This window comes from Pleurodeles waltl, chromosome 1_2 (genome assembly GCF_031143425.1).
Source record: "Pleurodeles waltl isolate 20211129_DDA chromosome 1_2, aPleWal1.hap1.20221129, whole genome shotgun sequence".
NCBI classification, from domain to species: Eukaryota; Metazoa; Chordata; class Amphibia; order Caudata; family Salamandridae; genus Pleurodeles; species Pleurodeles waltl.
The window spans coordinates 91,440,878-91,467,051 of NC_090437.1; the positions used below are offsets into that span (position 1 = coordinate 91,440,878).

General features: G+C 44.3%; 1 protein-coding gene across 2 annotated transcripts in view; it reads right to left on the bottom strand.

Moving 5' to 3' along the window:
• Positions 1 to 26,174, bottom strand: part of RNF170 (ring finger protein 170) — a 244,126-nt gene that overhangs the window by 72,940 nt on the left and 145,012 nt on the right. For both annotated transcript variants that reach the window (XM_069236602.1, XM_069236606.1), the window contains one exon: positions 3,144 to 3,254. In XM_069236602.1, coding sequence (XP_069092703.1) covers positions 3,144 to 3,254 — 111 coding nt within the window. The remainder of the gene's footprint in view (positions 1 to 3,143; positions 3,255 to 26,174) is intronic.

Consider the following 26,174-nt stretch of genomic DNA (forward strand, 5'->3'; position numbering starts at 1 on the left):
AATTGGACAACACCCTCCATCACTGCTGCCACTGGGGACCTAAGAGAGTAGGCAACCCACATTTGCTGTGTACGTTGGGGGTATCGCTGCACATGAGCTCAGAACCACTGAGACATATATATATCACAGTATTTTAAAAAAATTACTGTGACATTGCTAATATGCTGGGGACTTGACTGGGACAGACATGGATGGGGACACACTGGTACACAACACATATAGCACACATATTCAACTGTCATTATGGTGCCAGTATTCATTGGCAATTGAATGCGGGCACCACAATGACAGTACACTCACACCTGTCAACTGTGTCCATGTGTGAACAGTTCCAGGGGACCTGTACCTGTCATGATGTGCTCAGAGTTGTGTATGTGAGTTATTATGTGTTTGTGTGGGTGCAATGCAATGTGATTGGCTGGGTGAGGTGGAGGGAGCTGCAGTGGGTGTTGTGGCTGTGTTAGTATGTGTGCCACTTGCATATGGCATTGATGTTAGCTGTGTATGTTGTATTGTGTTGCTGCATGCAACATTCAGGTGTATGTTGTGTGGCGGTGTGTAGCTGTGCCAGTGTGTGAGTGTGTAGATGAGAGCATTGTATTGGTTACTGTGGTTGTGTCATGTTTGGGTGCAGTGTCAATGGTGTGTGCATGTTGTGTCATGGATGCCTGTCAATGTGTGTTTGTGGCACGTACGTGTTGTGGTGGAATGGCAATGGATACAGGTGTTTATGTGGTATGTTGTGTGTGATGCAGGGGGACACATATGGCAAAGGTACAGTATGCATGTGTCACTTACCTCTATTCCACAGACACTGCCATTGTCTGATGTCCATTGGGTCCTCCCACCATCAGAAAACCGCCACATTACATCGCCTGCAGGACTGTAACATTTAAATACGTGGGGCAGAACACTGTCAACTTGACGGTCTTTTCGGGTCCACAGCCAGTGCGGGTTGGCATGTGACCGCCAAGATCGAAATCAGGCCCATAGTGTGGTTCAATGTTTGGGAAGCAAAATCTTTGTCTCCAACACAAAGAAACCTTGTAGGACCAGTGCTAGATACAGTGTGGGATGGCTAGAGCTCTGTTACTTATGGGGTAATTGTGCAGTAATAGCAGCTATTTTTAGATGGTCTTTTGCCTCACATGAAATCAATTACAGGTATCAAACTCTTCCCAGATTTTGTGATCTTACTGTTGGTGGCATGGCTAAAAGAGGCATTTAATGACAGGTAGTAGTAAATAACAAACAATCTGGTCATTTTTACCACTGTGAAAAAAGAAATGGGATTTGTATTCTCCATTACATTCAATAGTTCAGTATTAATAGAACAATCTTATGGTTAAAATGACTTTAGCCAAATCTGGGGACAATCTACCATCTATACACTAGCAGTGATGACAATGAGCACTCTACCTTGAATCAAGTACATTCAAGGACTGATTGCTGCTTAAGTGCTATTTGGTCTAATGTGAGAGTGTTCTGCAAACTTTATGTTAAGTCCTACATGTCATTGGTGAGACTGGCAGTGCTGGTGTGATCAGGTCACTCCACAGTACGGCAAGTGGTAGTGTGTGATTAACCAGTCAGGGTTCAGAAAGTGCTGCAAGAGAAAGCCAGTACGTTTTGGATTGTGGGCAACAGTGAGGAATGCAGTGCCAGGCAATACAATTAGGTGGGGGGGAGAAGACTGGATAGCAGAAAAGCATAGGAAGGCCTGCAAACACCACAGAAGGCAGAGACTGTGAGGCAGTGATCGCAAGAGAAAGAGGTGTACATCAAGAAGCCCACATAGCGGTAGCAGTTAGCCCAGGATGCTCTCCAGCTCTTCACGCTCATCTTCCAAATGAGGGCTCTGAAGGAGGAATTCTCTTGTATGGAATAGACAGTCTCTGTCCTTCTGCTAATCAGGGTTCTTGTGGGTGTTAGGTGTCTTGCTAGAGCTGTGCACAGGACATGGGGACAGGAGTCATTAGTACATATTTTGGTAACGTGAGAGCAAGTGGCCAAACTCTTTGCCACTTCTTTTATACACATTTTACACGCGTAGACTAGAGGCAAGCCTACCTGCATTTGTTACAACCAGTGGGAGAAAGGGGCAGACCCAGACAAACCTTCTCCAACAACAAGGTGTACAGCTACCTCAATGCCAGCTCACAAGTTTGGCGAGAGCAAGAAAGGCACATCTCTCATGTTCAGGGAGGAGTGAAAAGTCCCAATCATGACAGACTATGCAGTTTTATCACAGAGGGGCAAATCTGCAACCTTTCCAATCCAGAATGTAGATAAAAATATATTTATTGGATAAGTTACAAACAGTGGACACAAATCAGTCGTGTCACAGTCTGGATATGTGGACGGTAGTCTTTCATGTTAAAAGGGACTGCACTTTGGATTGACAACTATCTGCAAGCACAAATGTGCACTCTTCTAGCGAGCAACACTTCCAATATCATAAAAAGTGCCTGCCAGGAAAATTGAAACATTAGTCTCCAGTGCAGGAGAAAATCAGCTTACCAGAAACCATGAAATCAGGAGAAAGTTTATTGCTTTATGACTGGAAAGTAAAGTAAGAACAACAAATTAATTACTCTTGGCACTGCGCCTTTCCTGGTGGATTCCTAGCCTCATTGAATTTCACCATTTATCAAACAGGATCCAGAAAATGTCTCCAAGCAATAGCTCCATATTGTTGCTTTACTGTGTTAATGCTTGCAAACATATGCATACACAAATCTGCACAGACTGTAAGCGTTGTCAGTGGGTAACCTGCTGCTTGGAACAGCAAGCTTGAGGAATATAAAAAGAGGGAAATCATGGCACAGAAAGAAACAGGCTGCAGAAAGACGAGGCACAAGTATTCTGTAAACATATGTGCACGGCTGTATTCAAATGTTAGCATATTAAAGGCAGATAAACTGTTTTTTCCAACAGTTGTTTCTTTAGTTTCAAAAAGGTGCACTAAGTGCAAATGATATCCCCAGCCATGGATCCTGTGGTCGCTGTAGCGAGACTGGTTGATTTGAGGTGAAAAAGGTATGTGAAAGGATGATTGAAATGCTTTCTGGTGCTTTGCTTTAAGCAAAAAAGAAAGTACAAAAAAAATGTTTTTAGTAAAAAAAAAATATGCTTTTGCTTACAGATCTTGGCTGCCCGGAAAACCTTCGATTGTAGTCATTAGCATCCCGAAGAACTTGAACTGCATCGGGCTCATTATTTTCACCACCAAATAGCGGGAACAACAATGTTACCTGTGTGCATCAAATAAATAATATGTTAATTGACTTTACGGAGATAAAAAAATCTAACGATTAACATATAGAAAATGAAAAGCATTTAGCGATAGTTTTTGGGATACCAGTTTTCTGTGTACCACACCTCACAAGGCCACAACTAATATTATCAACATTTTTAAGAACAGATGTTGAAAAGCACGGCTTGGAAACCTACAAAGTGGTTGCATAACAGGGGCTCCAACTGATCTGTTCAGCAGGAGCCGCAGGAATGCTCCTCGCAATTCAGAAGTTGAAAGCATATGGGCCCTGGCATTATGCCATCGAGGACAGTGGTCAAGCATCTAGAGGTACCACTGAGGCCCAGGAATGGAGGGGCAAGAGGCCACATATCAGCAGGCTATAACAGCATAGCATAAGCACGTAGGATGCCTATGTGGCAGGCCACCGCAAATAAGAGCGCTTGAGTGGCAAGAAGTCATGAAACCTCACAGTCTCATTCAAGACTAAGGGGGTCATTATGACCTTGGCGGGCGGCTAAGATCTGACCGCCATGCGGCCGCCAATGCGGCCGCCACCCCGCTGCAGCAATTTGGAGATCCCCGCTGGGCCAGCGGGGGGAAACCTGGTTTCCGCCCGCCGGCCCAGCGGGGATCACGGCCGCAACATAGGAGCCGGCTCCAAATGGAGCCGGCGGTGTTGCGGCCGTGCGACGGGTGCGGTTGCACCCGTCGCGCTTTTCACTGTCTGCATAGAGACAGTGAAAAGCTGCATGGGGCCCCCGACTCCCCGTTCTGCCAGCCTTTTCCTGGCGGTGCAAACCGTCAGAAAAAGGCTGGCGGTCGGGAACTCGTAATCCCCTGGGCAGCGCTGCAAGCAGCGCTGCCCAGGCGGATTAACACCGCCGGGGCAAAAGTGGGGGAATACCACCGGCCCCGGCAGTGCAACCGCGGCGCTTCCGCCGCGGTCGTAATACGCCTGGAAGCACCGCCAGCCTGTTGGCGGTGCTTCCGTCGTTTTAGCCCTGGCGGTCCCGTACCGCCAGGGTCAAAATGACCCACTAAATCTTCTGCAGGGTAAAGGGAGTCCATGGGTCTGTTAGAGACTGAAGGCACCCCAGGGGTTAGATGAACGGCACTCCATTCATTTGTCTTGAAGCAACCTGCCCCATAGTTTTGTTCATTAACAATTGCATTAGAAACAAACTGAATGACCCATCTGCAATTCTCTTCTGAGAAACCAACGTTCTTAATTTCTTAATCAGTATAATCGCCTTTTTTTCTAACAAAAAACATGTTCTGAGTTTGTGGGAGTGTAAAACACGTCATGTCTTCTTTTAAGAATGACTCTGAATCCCTGCAAACGAGTTTCACACACGCTGCCTGCCTGAGTTGGACTTCAAAACACAATCAAAATGAATGCATGCCTTATGGATGCCACATTCAACTGCACTCCTTTATCAAAACTCACCCCAGATAGGCTACCTGGTCCTACTGGACCTCTGGCAGTCCCTCCCCCTGCACCCTCCTTTCCTTCAGTAAGAATCTGAGACCCTGGGTGGAGGTAAAAGGTCACAGTTTATTAACATTGTCATAAATCATGCAATGGTCATAAATCATCATGACAGTAATCGATCAGTGAAAAATGCCACATATCATGCAAAGAACATCATCATAAATCAATCATACAGTCATAAATCAGTGATTCCCAGTCTCAAGTCAGCTTGGCTACACCGTAACTCATCCTTGACAGCACCATCTGACATAGGTTCCTATCCATCTGCTAGATGTGAAGGCCCTGTAGGTTGTGTACAGCAAGTGGCGTAACAAAACTGGAGGGGGCCTCCCTGCACAGTGTATAGAGGAGCCCCTCCTCTGGGCTCAAGCACGAGCTTTCAGGCCAGAGTACTGTGCTGAGGGGGGCCCCCTGGAGCTCGGGCCCCCGCACTGTGGGGGCCTTTGTTACACCACTGCGCACAGCAGCTTCTAGGCTTCCTTCGCAACTGATGTGCGACGCGCGCGGCCCTTTCTGCCCGTGCCCAGGCTGCAAGTGTTGTGTCCTCTTTTGCGACTATGCCCTATGGCTCTCTCCGTTGCTCCCAGTGTCCCTGCTGTCAGGCATCCCAAGGACCACTGTTATGGCAACTCTTTCCTTTGAACAGCATACCGGCCACCCTAATGTGTTATTGATGCTATTTAACTGTGCTGTCTCCACCACGCTGCTGGTGGTTCATCTTCAGTGTGATTTAACTACACCTTTGCCCATCCGCATCTGGCCCTTATATTATCACCAGGACTGTGCCCTTGGTTGCCTCTTGCCAGGAGGCCCTGCCTAACTTTTAAAGACCAGTGTATTATTTCTGGTGACTGGTGCTTGATCAGTCGTCTAGCCATGGGCAAAAAAATCACACCACAACCACCTTTAGTAAATCGGAGGAGTGCTCCCCTGCACCCAGAAACACCTGTACCTCAGACCAAAGTGGTGGTGGGGGGGTTTGGAAGATATCTGCCTAGTGATATGTATTCACTAGGCCATACCAAGCCTGATTATACTTATTCTTTGGTGCTGCTCTAGGCTGAGCACTAATGAACATCTAGTTGAGGTTCTCCAATCCATTTGAAAAACTGCCTGATTGTCATTGTCAGCTTCTCCTTTAGCTCAAACTCTTCTAATCCCATACCCCATGTACTCTGCGGTGGAACATTGATCTAACTGAGTATGGTGATTCAAGGATATAATACTGCTTGAGAATCTGCTCCCCTAAGCGCACAGTGCAGGGTCTTAATTGCGTTTGCCTCAGGATCACCGCTTGTCATGCAGTGAAGGAACATAGAATTATGCATCAAGCAAGTATGACTGTGCAGCCTAATGCAAACCCTTTTGTAGCAGTATTGCTTAGTTATTTTTCCATGTGGCATGTTACCAGTCTGCCCAAGGTTCCAGCTCACCTCACTAGTGTAATATCCAAGTACCACCTTCAGTGACTGGATGGTGATCCGTTGACCCCTTACAAACGACCTGCCCCAGTGCAGCCACGCGCCAACATTATTTTTTTATCTTTAACCTGTTAACCTGCCTGGCCCAAGGTTTTTAGCAGTAGTATCTGTGCACTCTACATACAGCACTCAGCGACTGGAAGGTGATTAGTTGACTCTTACCAATGACCTGCCTCTGTGGGACAACATGAGGGGAGGGGGTCAGTACTCTGGTAACTTTGACGTATAAACTTGTTATGCAGAAGATGCGTCAAGAGACATGTGCAGCACAACCTTCGCTATGCTGAAACCCCCTGCTGCAGCTGCTGGGTTAAGCAGATCAGTAACCTTGGAACATTGGTGCATCTTTATTAGACAATCTTGTGCTTGCTGTCTGCATCCTTCCTGCCCTGGAGCCAAAATGCATCGATCTTCTCTATTGATGAGGCCAAACCCTGTAATGTACACCCTTTTCATGATCATTAGAAATCGAACACGGTGCACTGCTACTTACTTAATCACTAATGCTATGCGGGTGGAGTAGTCTGTTTTATGCCGTCTCCAGCCAGTCTACTCTCTCACAACTAAGATTTTAGTAGCATTGGTTTAGTATGTGATGTACCTTCCTTTAGCGGAAATGTCCAGCTTTCGGTAATATTGATAAGTTGTAGCACGTGTTGTGACGCAGGAGATGCAGAGATGCAGATGCGGAAACCTGGGAGGAGGATCCACTGTAGTATCTGTGCACTCTACATACAGCACTCAGCGACTGGAAGGTGATTAGTTGACTCTTACCAATGACCTGCCTCTGTGGGACAACATGAGGGGAGGGGGTCAGTACTCTGGTAACTTTGACGTATAAACTTGTTATGCAGAAGATGCGTCAAGAGACATGTGCAGCACAACCTTCGCTATGCTGAAACCCCCTGCTGCAGCTGCTGGGTTAAGCAGATCAGTAACCTTGGAACATTGGTGCATCTTTATTAGACAATCTTGTGCTTGCTGTCTGCATCCTTCCTGCCCTGGAGCCAAAATGCATCGATCTTCTCTATTGATGAGGCCAAACCCTGTAATGTACACCCTTTTCATGATCATTAGAAATCGAACACGGTGCACTGCTACTTACTTAATCACTAATGCTATGCGGGTGGAGTAGTCTGTTTTATGCCGTCTCCAGCCAGTCTACTCTCTCACAACTAAGATTTTAGTAGCATTGGTTTAGTATGTGATGTACCTTCCTTTAGCGGAAATGTCCAGCTTTCGGTAATATTGATAAGTTGTAGCACGTGTTGTGACGCAGGAGATGCAGAGATGCAGATGCGGAAACCTGGGAGGAGGATCCACGTGTGCCGCACTGAGCTGCGATCTGTGCGCCACGGCTGTTTGAAGGCAGTTGAAGGCCGCCGACAGCGCGGCTACAACTGCCCAGCTGATCCTGTAGCCGATAAATTCACAGGCCGAGCCGCCCATCCCCAACACCACCAAGAAGCAAGCAAGCAACTTGTGGTCCATCTCGAGGGGGCTGAGTTTCACCGCATAAACTGCATAGTGCAGGTCGGTGGTCTCCAGGATGGCGTGACAGGACCACAGGATCCCAGCATTTGATGCCACAGTTCCACTGGATCCCTGGACTACATGCTGTCCCACAAGGTCTTTAGGCTGCTCTAGTCATCTGGCTCTACACCACCATAGGTTCCACAGAGACAGCAACAGCCGCAGGTAACAGCGCAGCAAGCAAGTGAGCGTGAGTGTCGCCACCAAGCCTAGGCACTCTTAGGTGGCTGCTGCTGAGTGTGTGCCCTGGCACACCACAGAAGCAGCCCAGCCAGGTTTGGGTGTGGCTTGCATGGCAACCAGTGAGACCCACTCACCATTGGCCTCTAGCTTCCTTGTATTCCTGTAGCCCGAAGACAGTAGCAGCTGGGCTCCCTCAACTTGGGGGGGGTTGGAGGAGGGGTGACGGACTCCTGCTTCCCATCACATTCTCATACTCACTCCACTGAGCAGGAAGAGCACTCAAAGACATTGGAAACCCACAGCGGGGACCGAAGAAGAGTGTGGGGAAAAGTATGAGAACCTGCTGCTCCCTCCTTTTAATGGCTCATGACAGGCTACAAAATTCAATGAGGAGAGAGAAGGCAGCCCCAACAAACGGGGGTGCCAAAGGGGAAAAAATTAAGTGCAAGCTACTAGGGCACAACTAATGACACTGGTGACACTGAAGGGGGCAACGGATCCACACAAGTGCTCCCCAGGACTCCAGGAGCAGCCACAAGAGAGAACTCTGAAGGTATTGGGAGGATCTAAAGGCATTCCCGAGTACTTTATGCCACTGGGGAAAATCACCAGCCACAAGATACTCTCTGGAGAAGCAGTCCAAAGATCATACCCAGGCTGGAGATCATTCAGTGATAGTGCTATCACTTTGGGCAACTCCTGGGCGCACTTCCCTCCAAGCAATGCAGCACAAGAGTCAATGTTGAATCTCCCAGTCCAAAGCACCCATCCTCGTTTGGAACTCCTACACACAGTCCAGGGAATGCCTACCAGCCACAAAATCAGGCAATCCCACTATCCCCCGCCATAGTGGTAAAGGACAGAAGCATAGTCCCTGACGACTTTCCAACTAAAGGGCTTTGCATAGAAGAAAACCAAAAAGGTAGCTGGGAAAACCTGGCTTTAAAATGATCAAAACCAAGGAAGAACCAGCCCAACCACCCCTGGGAGGCCTCTCTTTTGCAGGAGGAGTTATAAGAGGTCTTCAACAAAGACGAACAGCTGCGCTCAGGGGAAGGGGTGACCAACACACACCCATAAAAAGGAATGACAACCAGCCCACCATAAACATGCCAAATGCTTCTGAAACGACCCAAAATCATGGGCATATGGACTTCTCCTGATAGGATGGGACGATTTAACCACAACCCTCACAGCCATAACAAATGCCACTATTTTCAATACAGATAAACTGGACATTCAAATTCAAATCTTGCACAGCTTGGCAACCACTACGTTGGCTAGTGACAATAAATTGGACAGATTAAATTTGCTAATCAAGAAAGCCCAAGCACATGTGGTCGACAAGGGGTCAACTACCCAGGCCCATCACTGCCACTACAGAACAAACCTAGATAAACTACAAGAATTGCCATCAATCATGTTTACAATATTAGTAAACTTAAAACAGAAAGCCGAACAGCAAAGAAATGGCAGTTTGCGGCCACAGCGACAACAAACCCCTGCAACAACAAGCACGCCACAAAAGGGAATGCCAAACGTTGCAACACAGGCAGAAGTAAGCCTAGAACAGACGCTAGGCGTAATAGCGGAAAGCCCCAAAAAAGTGCACAACCTAGAAGAAGGTCAGTTTCTTCCAGTTCTGTCCAGGAAATATAAGAAACGTCTAAGGAAAATACACAACAAATAATTTACGGGTTAGAAAAACAAACCCCATCCTTTATACAGAAACTGGAGTGATAACCCATTGAGAGAGAATTAAAAAAAAAAAAAACAAGAGTCAAGTAGCAAAGTGAAATAGACAAAATCTTTACCTCCTGCTCAATGGACAGCCACCAAATTTCAGCCACTGAGGTCACAGAGTGGTAACAATCCTCAAGGGGAGCAGAAAAAGGAAGGAACTGCCTCAGCAGGAAGTATGAATCAGAGGATCCTTAGAAATACAGCGGCAACTGACAGGCCCAAAGTACTACACTCAAACTGTCCCAGATCAAATGCCCACCCGCAGCTGGCACCTCCTGGACCAATCATACAGATCCCAACTCCTGGGATGATCCAGAGAGTAAACCAGGATCCACTACCTCTCACTGGGCACAACCCATATTAGCCAATGTGAGGGAGCCCGACGAGAACCGTGTCCAACTTGATAGATACGCGACCCCTACCCAGGACTCCCATCACCCTTGAGGAAACAAGGGAACAATCGAGCAATCACTCTGCAGTGGGATTTTCATCTTGGGTGCCACGACCACCGGGGACCATCACAAAGACAGCTGCCCGCCTGATCAGTAGAAATACCACATATCAAGCACTCACTGTGGCAGAGCACAGGAAAAGTACAGATGCCGAAATCACATCAGCTCTGCACCTCACAAAGGGCCACTCGGCAGCACCCTATCATCCGTTGCATTCAAAGGATAGGGACACTCATTGCCTAATTTTTTATCCAACATATAAATCTCAGGGCCCCTAGGACATCCTAAACAGAGGAACCATTATGAGAATCTGCCACACCATCCTGGGGCTGGATCAATTAAACAGTAAAGAACTTGAGTAGATAGCCTTTTTAGCACCAAGTAAGGGCGACTCAAGCAAGAGCACGGAAGTCTGTTTCAGCAGCACAGAATTTTTGCAGCTGCTTGTATCAAAGTCATATGTATTAGAACTTTGGGGTATAGAGCTTAAAGAAGTAAACAACATTCTTCATCCCTCAAGGAGCCATGGGAAAATGAGACAGAAAACGGACAGCAAACCCCCGGGCTGTCAACCAGAGATGAATCTTACAGCAAGCCAAGGGGGCATCCTCCAGCTTCATCACCGGGCCAAGATATTTCATAATCTCCAACCAGCCACAAGACCCGGCCAGGAAGTGGTCCTGCAGAAAGAGGGAACCAGTGGGAACAAATTCTCCCAACGATCCTGACACACCCCTGTACCCCTAGGTGGGAGCGGGATCCCAGCAATACCAAAAAATCTCAAACTCGAGAACACTGCCCAAATGTGCGCAGGCATCACAAAAGTAATATCTTGGAGCATAGCGAGGGCTACCAAAATTGCTCGTGAGTCAAACCTGGAATCCTTTTTGAGAAATTTTGACATCATCTGTCTAAAAGAAACTTGGAGAGTGGCTGAAAATCTGTCACAGGACGCAGTTCCAAAATGGCTCAAACCCTCATACACACGGGAAATGCAGGCTGTGTGCATACCATCAGGAAGACTTCTTACACCTTCTATGCATAAGCCTTGCACTGTTACCCTGGCGGAAACTGTACCTTAAAAACATGTTCATCTCCAATGGCATTTGATCGTGCCGACAAGCTATCCTATTTTGTATCAAAGGGCTGACACCACAGCACATGGCATGCATGGCAAAATTCATATTAAAAGCTGAATATATTTTAAAGTATGTGCCAATTACTGTGGAAGCTGATGGAGCTAATTAGCTCATGACTAAGAAACTTTGTTAATGCTACTTCACTCTCAGCCTAGATGCAGAACTTTAAGGACATAATGGAGTTGAAGGGGATAGTTCATGTTATTACCCCTGTGATGAACCACACAATCTTATTTAAGCAGGTCTCCAATAGTTATCTTGGTATCAGTGTTTTAACTCTATGTGAATTAGAAATCCAGAAGGTCTTTTTTTGGGCTGCCTATTTTAACTCGATAACGCTTTTATGTACACTGCTGACCATAATGATTTTTATTAATTATGCAATAAAATATATTTGATTTAAAGCTAGAGCTATGAAATAATCTACTGACCCTATAATTGCACCTCCACTAGCTGCAGCTGCCATGGGTGCATTTGTTATCATTCATCTTTTGCCCCAAGCATAATGCTTCTCATCAGACGCACTAAGCTAATGAAATTCCTTTAGTATTAACACACTCCCTCTTTCACCGATCATAGCTGTTGGTCTGCATGTATGTGTCAACTAAAATCTGCCCTATAACCATAATGCATCTCCAGATCTGTCTCACTTGTCCAAATAACATCTCGCTCATCCAGATACATCATATATGCCCAGCAAGAACGGCAAAGTCATCCTGACGTGAGGCTAGACCACATACCTCTGCGTAATGAAAGAAGAATACCACGTAGCCTCAAGGCACTATAGTTTATTAATTGCCCGAGATAGAACTATGGGTTGGAAACATATATATATATATATATATATATATATATATATATAATTCACATAAACACTCGGACTGCAGGAACACCACACAGCGGTCCCGGGTGGGCTCCGAGAGGCCCTAATAAATCCTCCAACTCTCCTCCAAATAACAGGAGACCCAGGACACCTCCAAGGTGCAAATCAATTTATTTCAGCACACAAATCCAACGCGTTTCGGCAGCAGCCTTACTCATGGATACATCATTGTTACAGTGCCCCAAGTTAAAAACCATACAATCCTAGACATAAAAAACAGACAACATCTCAAATCCCCACCAAAAGACACAAAATGTGGCGGCCATCTTAAAGTGCATCTATAAATAAGTTTCACAGTAGTTTATACCATAGTCCTATCAAAATACAACTCAAATTATTGTTCAAATCCATCAGAATCTTTAAATTAATGTGATATCATAATTCGCATAATAAATAGAGTAGAATTCAATTGCCAAAATACAAAAATTGTAAATAGAATAATTCATTGCATTATAAAAGTTTGTTAACTATAAATGTTTTCAAAATTTTAAAATTCAATATATCACTTAAATCCTGAACATTATTAACTATGCTTGAATTAATTACATATCATCCTATACCATCCAAATAGACCTGTACACCTACACAAAACTTTTGGGGGATCTCATATTTTTGGGGAATCCCATATTGGTATATGGAGCTTCTCTACCCAAGTGGGTAGACAAACAAATTCTTCTATTGTAGAAACCTTATAGACCCCAACACCTGTACCCTTCTACTAAGAATCAAATAGGATTCAAAAAATCACCCCTACTTCACATTCTGTATCAGATGACCACCCACCAAACAAAGTATCGATTACCCTAGATGGATGCTCAGCTCCTCACTCGAATTTAGCCCTACAGGTTCCAACGTTTCGAAGTCTATTATATATTTAGACTCTAAAACACGTAGCAATCTCTCTCTATCGCCTCCCCTTTTACTCATCCTTACTTGGTCTATAACTACAAACTTCAGCAGATTCTCATTGCCAAAATGATGGTTGAAGAAGTGCCTAGCTACTGGATAGTTTTTATCCTGATTTCTAATGGCTCGTCTGTGTTCTAGAACTCTTTTCTTTGCATTATGTATCGTGCTGCCCACATACAATTTTTCACATGGGCATATCAGACAGTACACACAGTAAGATGTATTGCAATTGTAATTACCTCTAATTACAAAGCTGTCTAACCTTCCTGGAACATATAATGTCCTGCAACTATTGCTGGTCTTGCAGGCTTTACACTTCATACAACAGAAGAAACCTTCCATTCCCGTATTATGTATCCGTCCTACTGATGTTATCTCGTTGCGACACAAATTGTCCTTGAGAGATCTATTTCTCCTAAAGGTTATTTGGGGATTATCACTGATCCAGTCTGCCAAAACAGGGTCCGTCTGCAAGATATGCCAACTCTTACTAAGTAGTGAGCGTATTTTGTACGACTGATTACTATAGGTTGTAATGAATCTAATGGACTCACTTTCCTTCTCTTGCCTTCTGTTAGTTCCATACAAAACATCATCTCTACTTAATGTCACCACTTTGCGTTTGGCTTGATCGATCACTTTAGCCCCATAGCCTCTGTTCCTGAACCTTTCACACATCACATTACACTCTTGGTGAAAATCAGCTTCTTCGCTACAGTTCCTCCGGGCTCTCAACAATTCTCCAAACGGAATACTCCGTATTAGAGTCCCCGGATGTGCACTGTGAGCACTTAGTAGACTATTACCGGCTGTTGCCTTCCTATACAATTTGGACACTAATCTACTGCCCTTCACAGAAATTTCCACATCGAGGAACTCTATACACTTTGAATCCAAATGCTCAGTAAATCTTAGGTTGCACTCATTGGTGTTCAGATCTCGCACAAATTGCATAGCTGCTTCTTCATTACCCCTCCAAATTACAAAAATGTCATCAATAAAACGACACCACAAGACCACATTGGTATCGAATTGGGTAATTTCTTCTGACACCTGTTCCTCCCACCAGCCCATAAACAAATTTGCATAGCTGGGGGCAAAACAGGTGCCCATAGCTGTCCCTTGAAGCTGTTTGTATAGTTGACCATCAAAGATGAATACATTGTTCTTAAGACAGAACTCTATCATAGTGCATAGCATTTCCGAATGGAAGAAAAAAGACAATGACCTTGCTCTGAGAAAGTGTCTAATAGCTCTCACCCCCAAGCCATGATCTATGCTCGTATACAGACTAGTCACATCTAGGGTTAACAGTAAGAAGTCATCTTCCCATACAATATCCTCAATGATTTTTAAAAAATGTGTGGTGTCTTTAACATAAGAGGGTATTGACTCCACAAAAGGACGTAGGAAGAAGTCAATATATTTTGATGTACTTTCCAGGAGCGATTCCATAGCCGAAACTATAGGCCTCCCTGGTGGGTTAACCGCATCCTTGTGAATTTTGGGGAGAAGATACAGAACTGGAATTTTCGGATGATCACATTTAAGAAACAGGAATTCATCCCATTCTATCAACCCTTGATCTTTCCAATCAATGAGCATATCAATATATTTCTCATTCATTGATTTGACATCTCCCCAACTCACTTCTTCATAACACAGAGTATTGCTTAGCTGTTTCATTCCCTCTGACACATATTTGGTGGTATCTTGAATGACTACATTGCCCCCCTTATCGGATTGTCTAATCACAATGGTATGGTCTTCTTTCAATTTCCGAAGGGCTTGCCACTGTTCACTTGATAAATTGCTGTTTCTCACATTCGTCACACTATATCTTAACTTCTTCAATTGTTTGGTCATTTCTCGCTCAAAAACCTCAAGGGCATCACAATGAATGGCAGGTAGAAAGGTAGATTTTGGTTTGAAATTACTCGGACAATTGCTGTTTAAAGCAATACCAGTTCCCATCAGATTGAGGATAGGGTCTTCATGGGGAACCATCCCCTCACATAAATCCATTGCTGTATGTAATACATCAATATCAGAGATACATAGATTGCTCACATTCGTTTCCACCCCCACTTTCTTATCCTTTCTAACCTTAGTGTGGTACCACTTTTTCAATTTTAACTTCCTAATGAACTTAAAGGTGTCAATCCTAGTCTGAGTGTAATTGAAACAACTAGTTGGGCAGAATGACAGGCCCAGAGATAAGAGGTCCTCTTCAACAGCAGACAACACTCTGCTGGAGAGATTTATAATATTCATGGTTTTCACTTGCGTGCTCGAGTTATCATTCCCTGGGGTCTTGTATCGTCTCCTGCGCCCCCTCTTCTTGGCCTGTCTGTTCCTCTCCCTCTTCCTCTGACTCCTCGTCCTCTGCCTCTCTGGGGGTGAGTTCCCTTGTGTTGATCCATCCTTCCCTGGTTCAACAGTCTGAATTGCTTTAAAAAATTCAATCTGTCCACTTCTTTATCTGATGCCGGAGCCCCAGCCAAAGCAGTGTCTGAAACATCTGAGAGATTCCCATCCGAAATGTCACTTTCTTCCTGTTCCTCAATTGGTTGGCTAATTTGTTCAAAGTCCCTTGAATTTAGTTCAGTAGCTTCCTCATTGTACATATGATCATATTTCCGCTGAAATGTTAAAATGCGGCCAGCCTGATAATCCTTAAAGTCCCTTATGAATTTTCTCTGCTTTTTGGCAGTGATCTCTTCCTCAAATTTGCAGAGTTTTTTCTCTAAATTTTTCATATACTCATCAAATGTTTCCTGCGTGATTATTGCCAATATCTCCAATCTTACTTTCTCCATCTCTTCTAGGGTCCTACTCCTATCTTTCATTGCATATTTCGTCAATATACGCATCATATTCAATGAGCTCTGTTTCGAATTCTCAGCCCACTCCTCGAGCATTTCTGGATCAGGATCCTCATAAGTAGGTACAGTATAAATCCTCAACCCCCTAGGGACACGCTCCACCTCAATATATCTCTGTAGTGACTCAACTTCCCACCATTTCGACAATTCTCTTCTATGCAGTTTTTCCATTTTTTCATACAAAGTTTGTAGTTTCACTTCCACCTTCAAATTACTACGACTGGGCTGTGTACTGGGCCCCTCATTCATCTGGGCAAAGAATAATTTATTCGATTTTTCCTTTCGTTGGGCTTCCCATCCGGAAGCCATAATTGCTGAAATAAATTGGATGATTAACCAATTGAACAGGTAACAATGTCCCTGGTATTATCTTGGATGTGGGCAAAAAGCACCTTAAATCTGGTGCATTTCCCACTCTGTTCCTATACCGTGTTCCTACCAGGAAGGCAATCGAAGCTGGGCCATTTTAAAGTCATAAAGCATTCTAAGCAAAATAGGTTCAGTACGGACACAGAAGACAAGAAGTTTTTCTTAACACCTTGTGTGGCTTACATAACCACACTAACAATCCATATTAATTCAGCATAAATCCTATATTGATTGTCAAATTCCGTCACTCCTCTAAATGCCAAACTGAACTTCCGCGCTGCAAAACTAATAAACAAGCGCGTCGTCAATGGATTGCGGCGTATTACTTAATAAATTCATAATGTGTCATCAATGCGTCGTAAATGCGTATCTATTCCCAAAGTCAATTGTGCACACACCACTCGGCTAGAGGAAAGTGTGATTAGCCAACAACAATGTTCGAAGAACCCTTTGTGCAATTTCGCCCCGTTCACAACGTTTGGCGCGTTACGAAAGAGCATGCCACAGCCTCCCGGTTACGATGTAAACACGAAAAGGTCTTACTCGTGGGGCTCCTTTCAATTCCAGCGTCGGAGCAGCACGGCTCCCAAACGCCTCCACTGTCGGATCGCACGATCGCACCGATCCGGTCACAAATGGCGCCTCATGTTGTATACGGAGATCGCATAATCCAGAACCTCCATTCGCCTTCGTATCAGCCCAGCTCCGCACCTACAGCCATTTAACTCCTGGTAAATCCAGTACAGGGGCTCCCGCATTAACGAAGAAATAATTCACATAAACACTCGGACTGCAGGAACACCACACAGCGGTCCCGGGTGGGCTCCGAGAGGCCCTAATAAATCCTCCAACTCTCCTCCAAATAACAGGAGACCCAGGACACCTCCAAGGTGCAAATCAATTTATTTCAGCACACAAATCCAACGCGTTTCGGCAGCAGCCTTACTCATGGATACATCATTGTTACAGTGCCCCAAGTTAAAAACCATACAATCCTAGACATAAAAAACAGACAACATCTCAAATCCCCACCAAAAGACACAAAATGTGGCGGCCATCTTAAAGTGCATCTATAAATAAGTTTCACAGTAGTTTATACCATAGTCCTATCAAAATACAACTCAAATTATTGTTCAAATCCATCAGAATCTTTAAATTAATGTGATATCATAATTCGCATAATAAATAGAGTAGAATTCAATTGCCAAAATACAAAAATTGTAAATAGAATAATTCATTGCATTATAAAAGTTTGTTAACTATAAATGTTTTCAAAATTTTAAAATTCAATATATCACTTAAATCCTGAACATTATTAACTATGCTTGAATTAATTACATATCATCCTATACCATCCAAATAGACCTGTACACCTACACAAAACTTTTGGGGGATCTCATATTTTTGGGGAATCCCATATTGGTATATGGAGCTTCTCTACCCAAGTGGGTAGACAAACAAATTCTTCTATTGTAGAAACCTTATAGACCCCAACACCTGTACCCTTCTACTAAGAATCAAATAGGATTCAAAAAATCACCCCTACTTCACATTCTGTATCAGATGACCACCCACCAAACAAAGTATCGATTACCCTAGATGGATGCTCAGCTCCTCACTCGAATTTAGCCCTACAGGTTCCAACGTTTCGAAGTCTATTATATATTTAGACTCTAAAACACGTAGCAATCTCTCTCTATCGCCTCCCCTTTTACTCATCCTTACTTGGTCTATAACTACAAACTTCAGCAGATTCTCATTGCCAAAATGATGGTTGAAGAAGTGCCTAGCTACTGGATAGTTTTTATCCTGATTTCTAATGGCTCGTCTGTGTTCTAGAACTCTTTTCTTTGCATTATGTATCGTGCTGCCCACATACAATTTTTCACATGGGCATATCAGACAGTACACACAGTAAGATGTATTGCAATTGTAATTACCTCTAATTACAAAGCTGTCTAACCTTCCTGGAACATATAATGTCCTGCAACTATTGCTGGTCTTGCAGGCTTTACACTTCATACAACAGAAGAAACCTTCCATTCCCGTATTATGTATCCGTCCTACTGATGTTATCTCGTTGCGACACAAATTGTCCTTGAGAGATCTATTTCTCCTAAAGGTTATTTGGGGATTATCACTGATCCAGTCTGCCAAAACAGGGTCCGTCTGCAAGATATGCCAACTCTTACTAAGTAGTGAGCGTATTTTGTACGACTGATTACTATAGGTTGTAATGAATCTAATGGACTCACTTTCCTTCTCTTGCCTTCTGTTAGTTCCATACAAAACATCATCTCTACTTAATGTCACCACTTTGCGTTTGGCTTGATCGATCACTTTAGCCCCATAGCCTCTGTTCCTGAACCTTTCACACATCACATTACACTCTTGGTGAAAATCAGCTTCTTTTGGTGGGGATTTGAGATGTTGTCTGTTTTTTATGTCTAGGATTGTATGGTTTTTAACTTGGGGCACTGTAACAATGATGTATCCATGAGTAAGGCTGCTGCCGAAACGCGTTGGATTTGTGTGCTGAAATAAATTGATTTGCACCTTGGAGGTGTCCTGGGTCTCCTGTTATTTGGAGGAGAGTTGGAGGATATATATATATATATATATATATATATATATATATATATATATATATATATATATATATATATATATATATATATATATATATATAAAAAATATATATATATTATTTTTTTAACGCAATAAACTTCCAGATGTGACCGCCTGGGTTAAGCCAGGTTGCCTTGGCAGAGCAACCAAGTAACATGCTTTCATTTCTTTGTATGAAGTATGATGCACGAATTGCCATGCAAGCACACCATGCAAGCCCCATGGTGCCTAAACAGCATAACACGGTAACGCACGCTGTCAGTTCGTCAAAACAACGCAACTTCAACTTAAGCTAACCAGCGTAGTATGTTTCTGTCCCCCCCAGAACATCATTCTTATGACTGCCACCAGATCTGTAACCGCGCCTCTTAATTTTTAGCTCCCGGCTGACTGTCCTAGAGCAGGTATTTAAAGTGGGGCTACTGCACTCAACCAAGTAAACAGCGTGTGCATTTTACCCGCAACACACTAGTACGGAATATTGTTGAAGTTAACTCTCCAGATATACCTTTGCATTTACTTATTACTTGTGAAAATGCCTAGTTGGCAGAAGACCAGTGAGCTGTAGTTTTTGGGTTTTAATACCCTGTGATGTCATCCGCCCAAGCCCTAATTCATATGCAGCCCCCAGCACTGCAAAACATAGATTGCGCTACTCTGTAACTAAACGTTGATCAGGTCGCCCTTCCTGAAAGTCCTGTGCAAATGCAGTGTTAGGCTAGTGACTGAAATAGGCCAGATCCCTGAACCAGAAATGGCCTGACTAATCAGAGACCTCAAACAGACACTGCCATTAGGATAGTTTTGAACACATCACAATTAGTTGTATAGATTAATCAAAGATATGGGAGACTGCCTGTATTCGTGCTTGTTAAAAGCCATGTTTGTCTCAACAGGAGAGAATTGAAAGCCCCACCAAAAGTGAACAACAGGCCCACGAACAGGCGCGGGCATCCAAGGTGATCATCACCACGGCATTGGCGTTATTAGCCGTTTTGCCCTCCTTGGCCAGTCAGACCCGCACAAATCCCAAGTCATGGATACCATGCTCCTTGAACCCTGAGTCAGCGAGACACAAACCGTTCCAGATGGGCCGCGAATGTAGGGTGACCAGATTTTTAGAATAAAAAAACCAGGACATGCCAGAAATAAAAGTAGCACTAAAGCCTTTAGGCTTACTTCCATACCTGGCCTGTCCGTTTTTTTTGCGTAGCCTTGAAAAATTTTAAAATAAATATATATACACATACACACACGGTAGGCTTGTAAACGTATGTGCGTATATATATCTATACACACCCGTGCGCGCACACACAGGCATACATTTAAAGGGCTACATGTACTTACTGTCCATGGTAGGACCTCCACCCTATGCGCCCCGTTACCTCTTCTCCCCACCTTGTCTCCACTCTGCTAGGAGCATGTAACCGAACTCCCCCCTGTGCTGCCTAACAGAAACAATAAATTGCTTATTTTTTTCAGTCTTCGGAGGAGCTCCTGTAAGGAGACCATACCTTCCAATTCTTCATACAATTGCAATTACTTGACACTTGTCCGAAAAAACAGGACATTTGTTTAAAATGAAGATATGTGTCGGGACACCGGGACAGTTCACCGAAAACCCGGACTGTCTGGGGAAAACCGGGACGACTGGTCACCCTACATGAGTGGCCACTGTACAGTTTAAGAGCCTCCATCAAACTGCTATTGACTAGAGGCTAACAAACACCACTAGCATCCATCTTCTTGGTACAATACGTTTCAAATACCAGTTGTGGCATAATTGCCAAGAGTAAAAGATGAATGCGAATACCCCTCAGGGACAAGCACTGCAATGTTACTGTGCAAGCAGTGGCCGTATAATCCTACCACGAAGGAACGGACAAGGCAGACAAATGAACACTTACGTGCTAGTTTACAGAGTGCAAGCTTGTCTGAAGTTATTGGGGCGCTGTAAATTAGCGTTAATTACATAACACAAAGAAACATTCATTTGTAGGCACGGAAGATTAAGTGGGTTGCCCTGAATCCCAGAATGTTGAGCCTGTGCCAAGACTCAAAACTCTTGCTCCAAAGTCAGCAGCTCTGGCCATGGCACCAGCCCTTAACGCACCAAAGGGGGGACATGAGACAGTAACTTTCAGCCCTGGCCCATTAGATATGGCCTTGGTTCATGTTTAAGCAGACTTAAGCATTGAACAATCCGAGAATACGGAACCCATCCACAGCAGGGAAGTGAGTTAGTAATTAGCAAATGCCTAACTTGGATTGAATACATGGATGCACCGCTCTCTACCGAAAAACTGCACAAATGATGGAGGAGAGAGCCAAGTGCACCCTGCTCGGGGCTCTGTCAGGCCCCACACTTTCCCAACAGCAACACAGTGCTTGGAAGTCCTCTCCCAACCTATTACTACACCTGGACTGCGTGCTCAGCAAGCCCAACCGTGGGAGGCGTGATGTTCCGGCTTGCTGTTTATCCACTTTTTAAGGGTCGAGCCTGCGAGTGCCTGGGCTAGCGCACGAGTCTCGCTTGTGAGACTCTGCTGTGTTCAGTACAGGTCTTGGAGCCCGCCTGTCGCTCACCATTTGTTGGTTTGCCTGGCACTCTTCTTTACAGCTTTGTAATTAATCAAGGCACATCTGGCATTACTTCCATTTCTCTGTGTGGATCAGGGATCAAGCACTAATTGATGCAACTTAATTAGTGCCGATCAGCTGTTCCTGACGTGATCGAGGTACTATTTGTTGGTTTTAACTTCGATTGACCCGCTAATACAAGGCTTGTGACTGGCAAAAATGCAAAAACATGCCCAAAAGAGACAAAATTTTATTTTTTTAAAGCCACCTTTATGTTATTTTGTCACGTCATCTTTTCTCAGTTTCTTCTTATGTTTTCTTTTCTTTTTTCTCATGGGCGCTGTTGTCAAAAGATGACGACAAACTTTTTCGAAATATGCTAGACCTATTGCATTGCAAATGCTTGTTTGTCCTTGCTACATTGCTGAACCCTGCGTGTTGGCGACTTGCAACCAAAAAAGATAGATGCAGGTTCAGCCCTGCGGGTGCGAAGGGATGCTGTGCCTAGTGCAGGCAGCAAAGGCGGGATTCAAGGAACCTCCTGTCCGCACTTGGTCTGCACTTGGATCACTGGAGGAGCCCCACTGGGCTTGACTGCATTTCTGGGGGCCACTGTAATGCCAGAGACTGGCGCATGTTAGAGGGCACCTAAGCTGCCTGGATCCACTCGGTGCCATCTCAGAGGTGGCTGCTGGCTGTGTCCTGCAGGCATCTGCACCTGGATCACTCACCCTGGCTACCTGAGCTCCGCAAATGAGCCACATCATGCATGCCAAGAACCAACTAATTTGGCTAGCTTTTACCCTGTAACCGCTATGAAGCCTAGACCGTCAGGCACTTTAGCAACACAGGGGATGCTTACGGTCACCCTATCCCTGACACAAATGGCGTGGGGTGGAAGATCGGGTGCATTAATGGAATAATGGGTGATTACTTGTTAAACCGGGCAATCATGCAGAGATTATGAACCCCTTAGGAACTTAATTTAAATTACTTAATGAGTCAACTGAGACAGCAAGTAGAACAGCAAGTGGTGGTGTGTTGTAGGGGCGTGTGCCCCTACATAGCCAGAGCAATAGGGCAACAATGCTCAGAGACTCGATTTAATGGTACTCGTATTAATGACCGCAGAGTGTAGACTGGCTGAGCTGAATCTCTCACGGTGTGAACCTGCAAATCAAATAGATTTCTCTGATGCAACCACCTTGCTCATGGAGTCATCTTGCCAAAATGTGCTCAATGAGGCTTAAATGGGGACCGAATTTACGTTGTTAATACCACAGCAAGAAATGTTAAGGCATATGAAAATATCCTATCAGCATTTAGTGGGACTGCAGATACATCTCCATATCTATGAAGTAAGTCAGAGCTCCAGGAATCAGCCTTGACACTCAATGAAAAAGTTACAAGCAAAGCAAAAAAACAACGTGCACTGTGGTGTTCTTGACAAGACATCTAGCTGGAATAAAATAAGAATACAAAAAATAAAAAAGCAAGAAAGTCACGAATGGACTGGCAAGCAAATCTGGCTGACAAGTACAAAACATACTCCGAATCGGGGACAAGAAGACTGGTCTCAGTTTAGAAATAACAGTCTGATGTGAGAACTAAAGGATAGGACACATTGTAAAGAAATGGCAGCACCAATCGTTGAATGAAGACCTCAAAGAGGCATAACATGAGAAGTTGTCTGTGACTTGGTATGCATGGGTCGCTGTGCTGTCTTGAACGGAAAATTTCCTAGCTATTGTGAAAGGAGAAAGTGTCATCTCAATTAAGGACACAGTGTTGAGGATTACGTATTTCGTTCTTCCTTTGTATTACTCAGAAACCCAAAAATATCATAGCGACCATCTAAATACTCAATGACTCATTTGATCATCCAATCATTACATAGATTATCCTATAGAACTGTTCTCAAGAAAATATCAATTCCTCTTTGTGAGAAATTCCAATTACAGCATTTATTCATGTAATCATTGAACATTCTGCTTTCACTCTAATCCTAAAAAAACAGCAAACATTGAATCTTCAAATGAAAATTAGCTAAAACCATATTCAATATTTCACAACTGTCATAGATATCCATTGAATCATCAACATTACAAATGCAACATTTCCTTCAAATAAATCATGTACACTTAAAATCAGTGTGGCTTCTATCTTTCCCCACACCCTGGGGGGGTTTACCAGGTATCTGGAAAACTAGGTTAAGATAATCTTCACCTCTGTGTCCTTTACACAATCGAACATTTCCTTCTGGATAAGCAGGAGATTTTACATTCTATGAAAGGACCAAAGGCTGTGATATGCAAGTTCAAAGTTTATTTACTACCAATGATGCAACTTCCATCACTTAATAGAACTTATTAAAGTGGGATCCATGGATCAACAAGTTGTATTCAATATGATCCAGAGTTGACCACCCAAGTAAAAAGTATTGCATGCCATAGCTCGTCTGACCGAATGAGCTCCATGGCGTAGTGAAGGTATCAATACCTGCTGCACTCATTATCCATCGGACTCATCTTGCAATTTCCCAAATGAAAATGGAATCAAAGACTTCCTGATAGAAATCAGCAAATTGTCCCCCGAGGCTTGAATTCTTCTGTACTAGTCTCATGGGCCCTAATTAACAAGTTACTTACCTTCGGTAACGCCTTTTCTAGTAGAGACTATATCTAGCTGCAGATTCCTTACCTTAGAATTTCCCCACGTGTCAGACTGGATCCGGAAGATTTTTTATGAACAGAACCCCTGCGTGTCAGTATGTGGTGTGGTTTGGCTCCACATGCGTCATCAGTGTCGTCCGTGCCGCAAGTGATGTCTACTGCCCCTATAAAGGCGCCACCTAGGCATGCTGATGTCAGTTTCTTTTCATGACTTTCCACACCAGAAGCGGGGAGCCATGAAGAACACTGACCACCCGTGTGGAAAACTAGGGCCCTGAAATGGGACCGTCCTATTTGTAGAAAACCCAGAGCGGAGAGTGTGGGTAGGTTAGTAAGGTATCTGCAGCAAGATAAAGTCTCTACCAGATAAGTATCTTGCTCATCTGATAGAAACGTATAGCCGCAGATTCCTTACCTTAGAATAGATACCTAAGCAATACCATCCCCTGCGGAGCAACATCAGATGAGGAAGTCCTGCAGGACCGAAAAGGCAAAGTGCCTATCCCTACGTACCTGACTATCCAAGCAGTGCTTTTTTGTGAACAAGTGCAAAGCAATCCATGTTGCTGCCTTGTAGACATCCAGGACTGGAACTCAGTGGTTGCAGCTTTAGCTCTGGTGGAAGAGCACATTAGCCCTCAGGGGGTTTCTTTTTGGGCAGTGCATAGCAGATCTTAATGCAGAGTAGGACACAACTAGAGATGGTCTGTTTCTGCACAGCCCATCCTTTCTTACTTCCAACATACCAGTGGTCCAACCAGAATTATTTTGTTCAAGCAAAGTGAACAACACCACTCTTTTTGGGGCCAGATGATGGAGTTGCTCCTGTTTTTAGAGATGTGGATGAGCGTAAAAAGTAGGCAGTGAAATGGATTGGCCTACATGAATTGGAGTGACCACTTTTAGAAGAAAGGAGGCTTTTGTGTGAAGCACCAGTTTGTAAAGATAGATAGTTAAGTAAAGAAGCTTGAATGACAAGGCCTGGAACTCACTCACTTTTGGGCAGATGTTATCACCACGTGCGAGGCTGTTTTAATCCTAAAACGCCAAAAGGGACAATTATGGAGGGGCTCAAACACATAAAAAATGTCAAAACAAGATTAAGGTCCCACTTTGGCATGATAAATAGTGACAGAGGAAAAAGATGAATAAGGCCTTTGAGAAACCTATGCACAATAGCGGACTTGAAGAGCAATGGTTTGTCAGGCAACCACAAAAAGTCAAAGATAGAAGAGAGATAGCCTTTAGGAGTACCCAGAGCATATCATTGCTGGTCAAGCGAGAGAATGAAAAGCAGAACTTGAGAAAGAGGGACAGAAAGGGGATTCATATGTATTTCTGCACACCGTGCCACAATTTCTCTCTAAAGGCAGAGGTATGCCATCTTGGTGGAGGGACGCCTGGCTGCCAAGATGACATCATAGACTTCAGGAGGAAGGTTGCACGCTGCCAACTGCCCTTCACTCAATCTCCACACAAGAAGGTGGAGACAGGGCAGGTTCCGGTGGAGGATCCTCCGCTGCTGTTGCAACAGAAGATCCTTTGGAATGGCAGGCTGATCGGAGGATCAATGGCCATGCTCAGTAGCTTGGGCTACCAGGCTCTCTGTGCTCAGTCCAGGGCCACAAGGACGACTTGGGCCCGGTCATTTGTGGACTTCCTGAGTATTCTGGCCGAGAGTGCTATGGGCGGAAAGGCGTACAGGCGGCCTGCCCTCCCCTAGAGACAAAAACATCTCCGAGCGAGAGCCCCCTTGGAGACTACAATATTCAAAAAGACTGACATTGCACGTTTTCAGCAGAGGGGCAAAAAGATCTGACTAAAGCTCTCCTCACTGCTAAAAGAGACCATGTGCCCCCTCCGGGTGGAGGTGCCATTCATGATCCACTAGAGATCTTTGGCTGATTTTGTCTGGCTTGCCATTCAGAGAACCCGCCAGGTGCTGAACCACCAAAGGTATGCCCTG